Source organism: Poecilia formosa, unplaced genomic scaffold (genome assembly GCF_000485575.1).
Source record: "Poecilia formosa unplaced genomic scaffold, Poecilia_formosa-5.1.2 Scaffold458, whole genome shotgun sequence".
Taxonomy (NCBI): domain Eukaryota; kingdom Metazoa; phylum Chordata; class Actinopteri; order Cyprinodontiformes; family Poeciliidae; genus Poecilia; species Poecilia formosa.
The window spans coordinates 154427-161271 of NW_006800397.1; the positions used below are offsets into that span (position 1 = coordinate 154427).

Genomic DNA, 6845 nt, shown 5'->3' on the forward strand with positions numbered 1-6845 from the left:
AGACACCAGAACGCTCAGCAACTATAGACCTATAGAGACCAGAACACACAGCAACTATAGACCTATAGAGACCAGAACACACAGCAACTATAGACCTGCAGACACCAGAACGCTCAGCAACTATAGACCTACAGAGTCCAGAACACACAGCAACTATAGACCTATAGAGACCAGAACACAGCAAACTATAGATCTATACAGACCAGAACGCTCAGCAACTATAGACCTACAGAGTCCAGAGCACACAGCAACTATAGACCTATAGAGACAAGAACACACAGCAACTATAGACCTATAGAGACCAGAACACACAGCAGTTGAAACTGACAGGTTTTTGCTCTCAGCCTCAACCGATTTTATCGACGACATGTTGTCTCACCAGATGCTGCTCTGTCATAATTTGCTGCTCTGTCATAATTTGCTGCTCTGTCTTAATTTGCTGCTCTGTCATAATTTGCTGCTCTGTCTTAATTTGCTGCTCTGTCTTAATTTGCTGCTCTATCATAATTTGCTGCTCTGTCTTAATTTGCTGCTGTCTTAATTTGCTGGTAAAATCATTGAAGCGTTTGAAGGTTGGGCTGTCAGATACTGTAAACATCTCTTGTTTACAGAAACCAGAATCAAACCTCAGAATTTCTGGCCGAAGTCTCTAAAGCCGTGGCAGCTTCCTGCCATCAGCCTTTCAAACTCAGAAATGAGTTCAGATATTTTACTTCAGCTTCCCATCAACTGCAAAAATAATCGTGGAGACGGTTTGAAGTGTCCAGCTGTCCAGCAGTGCAGAGGACAGCAGCAGACTTACGGTAGGACATGCCACACTCGAAGTCCGGAGGCGGAGAGACGGTGCAGAGGGACGGCAGGACAGACACCAGCAGCAGAGTCCCGACGAGATGCTTCATGGTCCAGAACTGGTCCCAGAAACCACCAGAACCCGACAGGGAAGCAGCTAATTCTATGTGAGAATTGGCAGCAGTCTGATCCGATCCAGCCAACCCACCTGGGACCAGAACCGCCCACTCTGCTGATGTTCTCCAGATGTGACTGTGTGTGTGTCAGGGGAGTGTGTCTCTGTGAGGACCTCTCTGAGTCCAACCGCTTCCTCTGAGCCACACGTACTGCCACAGCTGTGAAGGACTCGGGTCAGAACCGGTTAGCAACCCAGCTCAGGCAGACCGGGTCCTGGTCTTGTTGGGTTCTATTGGCTTTTCTCCTGCCTGGTTCTGCTCTGACAGTTCTGGTAGCAACAGCAGCCAGTAACATGTGAGGGCTGGCCCAGTTCCCACCTTATTCACTCAACAGGAAGTCACCTCACTCTGTGATTGGACAGACCCTGGCTGTCCAATCACAGCTCAGAACATGAAGCAAGTTTCACACATCAGAGAAGACGAGACGGCGACAGAAGAAACCAGAGGAATGTGGATCTGAAAGTCCAACAGAACCGAGAAATTACCCTGAAAATACGACAATATGAAAACTAAACTAACCTTCAGCCTAACTAACCACTACTAAACCAAATGAACTTTAACCCTGGGTAACCTTAACCTTCACTAAAATAACACTAACTTTAACCTTAACCAAACCAAACTAACTCAACAGCAATGCACTCAATCTGACCCAACAAATCCTAACTAACCCACGGTTAGTTAGCTTGGTTTAGTTTAATCTTAACTAAACCAAATTAACTAACACTGGGTAACCTTCACCCTCACTAACTAACTTTAACCATAACTACATTTGATCCTAGCTAACCTTAAACCAAACTAACCGCCCTAATCTGTTACACCTTAACCAGCCAAACTGCCCCAACCTGACCTCTGCTGGACTCCCTGACTCAGAACTGGCCCTCAGCCAGAACCAGAGTTAGACTCACGCGGTCCTTCCTCGGTTGACACTGACCCGGTACCAACCAGGGATGCACTTCCACAAGAAGAACATCATGAAACCTTCAAGATATCTGCCATGTGGAGGATCTGGACCAGTCCGTCGCTCAGGTGGGATTCTGACCCGTTCTTTGTTCTGACCCTTTCATCCACGCAAACTGTCTGCCTTGACGGTTCTGGAGGTCTGAACTTCGGGTCTCTTCCTAGATCTTGGACGGGGTCGTTCCAGTTCTGCTTCCTTTGCTCTGATGTTTCTTTGGGTTACATGAAAATCCCAACTGGTTCGGTTCTGATCCAGTTAAATGAACCAGGAAGTGGCAGATGAGTCAGGATGGAGGGAAACGAACAGAAAGATGCTGGAGCGACGGGTCAGAACCAGAACCCTGACCCAGAAAGCTGAAGTTACCTTTGGACCTAAAGAGGAACAATCCAGAGTCAGAACAGCTCCAGTTGTTCCAGCTGGAAACCAGAGATCAGGCTGACCTCTGACCTCTGACCTGAACCTTCAGGCCTTCTGTCAGCTGAAGAACATTTCTAACGTCTCAGTGTGGCCCATGCGGTTCTGGTGGCTTCTATCGGTGGCAATGAATTACAGGGAGCTGCTCAAGTTGGCATCAGCTGTTTCTTTAATTCTCCATCTGCATTTCACACAGCGGGCATGGAGGTGAGGTCAGTCTGGGATAAACCAGCTCCTGCAAGGAGGAGCCAAAATGTTACCGCGTGGGAAATTCCCACTGCACTTTCCCACGAACTAAACATTCTCAAACACGACAAAAATGACATAATAACAGAACTAGCGTGACCCAGACCGAACATATTTCAACAATATGCAAAAACGAAAACCACAAACACCCTTCACATAATGCATAAATAATATTTCTTTATCACATAGCAGAGACACGTTATCCTCACGGCTCTGAGGATTACCCATAATACCCCGCTCGTTCTAGGTGAATGAAATACAACTTTTTACCAGCAGATGGTGTATTTTAGCAGGATTTAACCTGAACCATTTAACTATGTTACATCAGCATCAAACTCTTCATCAGAAACATTTTCTGCGTTGTCATAATTAGTAAAGATTTAGTTCAATCTGAAAAGAGGCTGGAAGGCAGAAGAGCTGTGGATCCCGTTGCTCTGATTGCAGCGGTTTTCTGTTCTCCACTGAAGCTCCACCTGCTCTGGCGTTCTGATTGGCTGTGGTTCCTTCCTGGAGGCTGGCATGACGCTGCCATCACCTGTTTTACTTTAACGCAGAAAGTTCTCCTGGTTCAGTTCTGCCGAACCTCCAGACGGTCGTGGCAGATTCATGATGAACTGATTGATAAAATATTATTGACTGGAATGGATTATTAATTAAAGCTTTTTGTGCCAGATGACGTGTTGTTAATTCTAACTTTATAAACAAACTAGATAAAATTTAAGCTGCACTTCCTGTCGGTGTCCAGCAGGTGTCCTCCTTCCCTTTCTGATCGCTGATCACTAATCGAAGAGAAATCTGATCAGGACGCAAACAGCTGGCTGACATCGCGCCCTTTATCGCGACATCTCCTCCAAATCTCCAAGAGAAGGTGAATCACACAATCACACACGCGCTCTGTCTCTCCCCTGTTGATGTTCTGCGCTTGCGCGGTGCGCCGCTGTCAGAACTGAGGTACCGACCTGCTGTTAGTGGAGCCGAGCCGAACAGAACCCCCACAGCCAGTCCGATCCGACCCACCAGAACCAGCAGAGGTTCCCCATCGACGGAGCAAAGCCGGCCCGGCCCGGAGCACCGGGAGTCCAGTGGAGAGAGACGAACCGGGCCGAAGCAGCCACCGTAGACACGGAGGTGGGCTCACTGCAGAACCAGAACCGGGTCCAGACGGAGTCCGGAACACAGCCAGGCGCTGTCAGTGCAGGAGTTTCCGGAACCAGGGTCCAGATTAGGTTCCGGTTCGGTTCCGCAGGCTGACCGATCCTGATGTCCTCACAGCTGCCTCACCTCGCAGTCTGAACCCAGGGTTTACTGCGCCCTTCCACAGGCGGCATCTGGAGGACAAACTGGGACAGAAACCAACAAATAGGAGACGCTGAGGATATAAAAAATAACATCTGGAGGAGACAGGAGACAAAAAAATATCCGTGCGACGCCTGGAGAGACCAGAGACACGGAGAACACCTGGAAGACGTCCAGGGAGAAGGACAGAACATCAGGAGGAGACCTACAGACGGAAACATCTGGCGGGACATTTTAAGGTAAGATGGATTTAAAGAGAGTCCAATCAGACCAACCTGACAGATGTTGGTGGACAGACAGGAAAAAGAGGGACAGCTGGACGTGGACAGTGACCTGAAAATGTTTAAAAAAATGAGAAGTTGAAATATTTGGTGTTCAGGGACAGAGACGGAGTTGGACACAGTGGGACATGCTCTGACAGGGCTGGACATTTATTGTATCGTTTATCATATATTGTGATAAATTTCTTTTCATAAGAATTGTGATATACTGTCAGGATTAATAGTTTTACTGGTTTTTTTTCCCACTGTTTGTTCAATAAGAGCATCAATAAATAAGTTTGGAAACAAATTTATCGACTTCTTCATGTGACTGGCCTCCTAAGGAGACAAATGGGAATCTTTTCAAAACCATTATTTGTGTTTATGTGACACACAGTTGCCTAAAAAATAAGTAATAAATAGTTCTTATCGCGACTTTAGCCGTTATCACAGTACTATTAAATGTAATAAAACTTTCGGTCCAGGTGTTAGTCTGGCCCCACTGACGTTTGGGTTTTTCCTTCCTGGCAGGTTCCATGTAACCGGACCGGCAGACATGGACCTGCACCGTTGGACCTGCTTCCCAATCGTCGCCGTCTTCATGCTGGTTCTGGTCCAGGTCGAGGTCCAGGCCCGCTCCGCGGCAGCAGGACGCGCTGACAGGAACTCCATCGAGGACGCCACGGTGAACGCCACCGTCATGGACCGAGGGTCCTCCGTCCACATGATGAGCAGCGAGGACGGGACGTACGGGCAGGACTCTCCCAAGATGGACGCCCGGGGCATCGTCCTCACGCCGGCGCCGCATCATGGAGGTACTCGCGTCACAGGTCACATGGCCTACCTGACACTGCCTAAGAGTTCCAGGTGTTAGTCTGGTTCTGACGAGAGGGAGAAACAAGGACTGGCCCCGACAAGAAAGCCATAAAAAGTTCCAGGTGTTAGTCTGGTCCTCAAGGTAGGGAGTAATAACTGGAAGCTGGTTTCACCTCGTTAACCTCGTTGACATCTGAATCGTTCGGGAAGAAAATCTCTACTAAGCTCTGGACCTGACTGTTGTCATGGCAACTGTCTTGTAGTCTGCTGCTGCAGCTGTGAGTTTTTCTCGCAGTCGCTGCTGCAGCCGAGTTTAATCGGGGAGGCGGAGGATGCAGCGGCTCTGAGTCCGGCTGAGACACTGCAGAGGTTTCCTGGCTGCTGAAGGACGGAGCGTCTCTCTGCTCTGGAGTCAGATTACAGTCAGGCGCTCCAAGGACACTGCAGAGATGAGCTGAAGGAGCTGCTCCTCCTGCTCCTCCTCTTCATCCTCCTGCTCCTCCTCTTCCCCCTGCTCCTCCTGGGAGCAGGGGGAGCAGGAGGAGCTCCCCTCCTTGACCCCCTCCTTGACGATCTGAGTCGTTTGCGCGATCTGAGTCAGCTCCTGACTCAGATCGCGCAAACGATCTGAGTCAGGAGCTGAAATGTTTCCTCCTTTAAACAGGTTGTTGTTACAGACAGGAAGTGATGTCAGAGCCAGTGCAGTTTAAACTGGGAATGTTTTTATTCCGTCAGTTCAGCACCAAAACCGGTCCGGACGTGTTCTGGGCTCCTCTGAGTTGATTTGTTCTGACGTCTGACTGCTGCTATGTTCTTAAAGTGTCCCAGATCATGATACCACCTCTACCTCTGCCTGCTGTATGGCAAGCTGTTTGGCCATTTAAATGTGTCTACCTGATAAATAAAAACCTCTGGACCTCCATCTTGGAGGCAGTAACCATGGTAACGGTGTCTCCTCAGTGGTGGACCGGCAGGGCTGCGACCCGAACACCCGTTTCCTGGTTCCGCCCCGCAGCGTCCACTGGGTGGCGCTGCTGCAGCGAGGGAACTGCACCTTCAGGGAGAAGATCCTGAAGGCAGCTGCCTACAACGCCACGGCGGTTCTGGTCTACAACAACTCCACCGACAAGACCGTCAAGATGGGCCACGAAGGTCAGAACCGGGCCGAAAACACTGACCGCCCAGATCTAGACTGGATCAGAACCTTTTCTGAACCGGGTCAGAACCGGGTCAGAAACCTACAGAGTGTCCTTCCTGGCGATTGATCAGAATAAATTTAGCCGCTGGCCCGGTTGAATTTTCTCTCTGACCTCTGAGGCATTTCTGACCGGAAGGTCACAGCGTCCAGAACCAAAAATAAACCGGATCACACAGAACCGCCTGCCTGGTTCTGGGGGATTTAGAAGGAGAGGCTGGTGCAGTAGGTTGGTTCCGATCAGTAGAATTGGGTTGGGTTTTGTTCGGTTCTGTGTGCAGGTACGGGTGACATTGTGGCAGTGATGATCACAGAGGCGTACGGGAAGGAGATCCTGGCCCACCTGGACCGGAACCTGACAGTTCTGGCCTCTCTAGGCTTCCGTAGTCCCAGCAGGAACCTGAACCGCGGATCGCTCGTCTTCGTCTCCGTCTCCTTCATCGTCCTCATGATCATCTCCTCCGCCTGGCTCGTCTTCTACTTCATCCAGAAGATCCGCTACGGCGCCGGCCGCCACCGCAGCCAGGTGCGACGGCTGAGGCGGTAGCAAGGCTGAGCTAGGCTAGATGAGGCTAGGCTAGATGAGGCTAGGTTAGGCTAGGCTAGATGAGGCTAGATGAGGCTAGGTTAGGCTAGGCTAGATGAGGCTAGGCTAGATGAGGCTAGGTTAGGCTAGGCTAGATGAGGCTAGATGA

The 6845-nt window shown here is 49.8% G+C and overlaps 2 protein-coding genes across 2 annotated transcripts in view; one reads left to right on the forward strand and one right to left on the reverse strand.

The window, feature by feature from the left end:
• si:ch211-132p1.2 (proteinase-activated receptor 4) overlaps positions 1-2403 on the reverse strand; it is a 5217-nt gene extending 2814 nt beyond the window's left edge. The window contains exon 1 of the mRNA XM_007577874.2: positions 803-2403. Coding sequence (XP_007577936.1) covers positions 803-899 — 97 coding nt within the window. The 5' untranslated portion in view covers positions 900-2403. The remainder of the gene's footprint in view (positions 1-802) is intronic.
• Positions 2404-3346: 943 nt separating this feature from the next.
• Positions 3347-6845, forward strand: part of LOC103155997 (E3 ubiquitin-protein ligase RNF130-like) — a 7040-nt gene continuing 3541 nt past the window's right edge. Inside the window, exons 1-4 of the mRNA XM_016663939.1 lie at positions 3347-4118; positions 4671-4954; positions 5916-6107; positions 6432-6693. Coding sequence (XP_016519425.1) covers positions 4696-4954; positions 5916-6107; positions 6432-6693 — 713 coding nt within the window. The 5' untranslated portion in view covers positions 3347-4118; positions 4671-4695. The remainder of the gene's footprint in view (positions 4119-4670; positions 4955-5915; positions 6108-6431; positions 6694-6845) is intronic.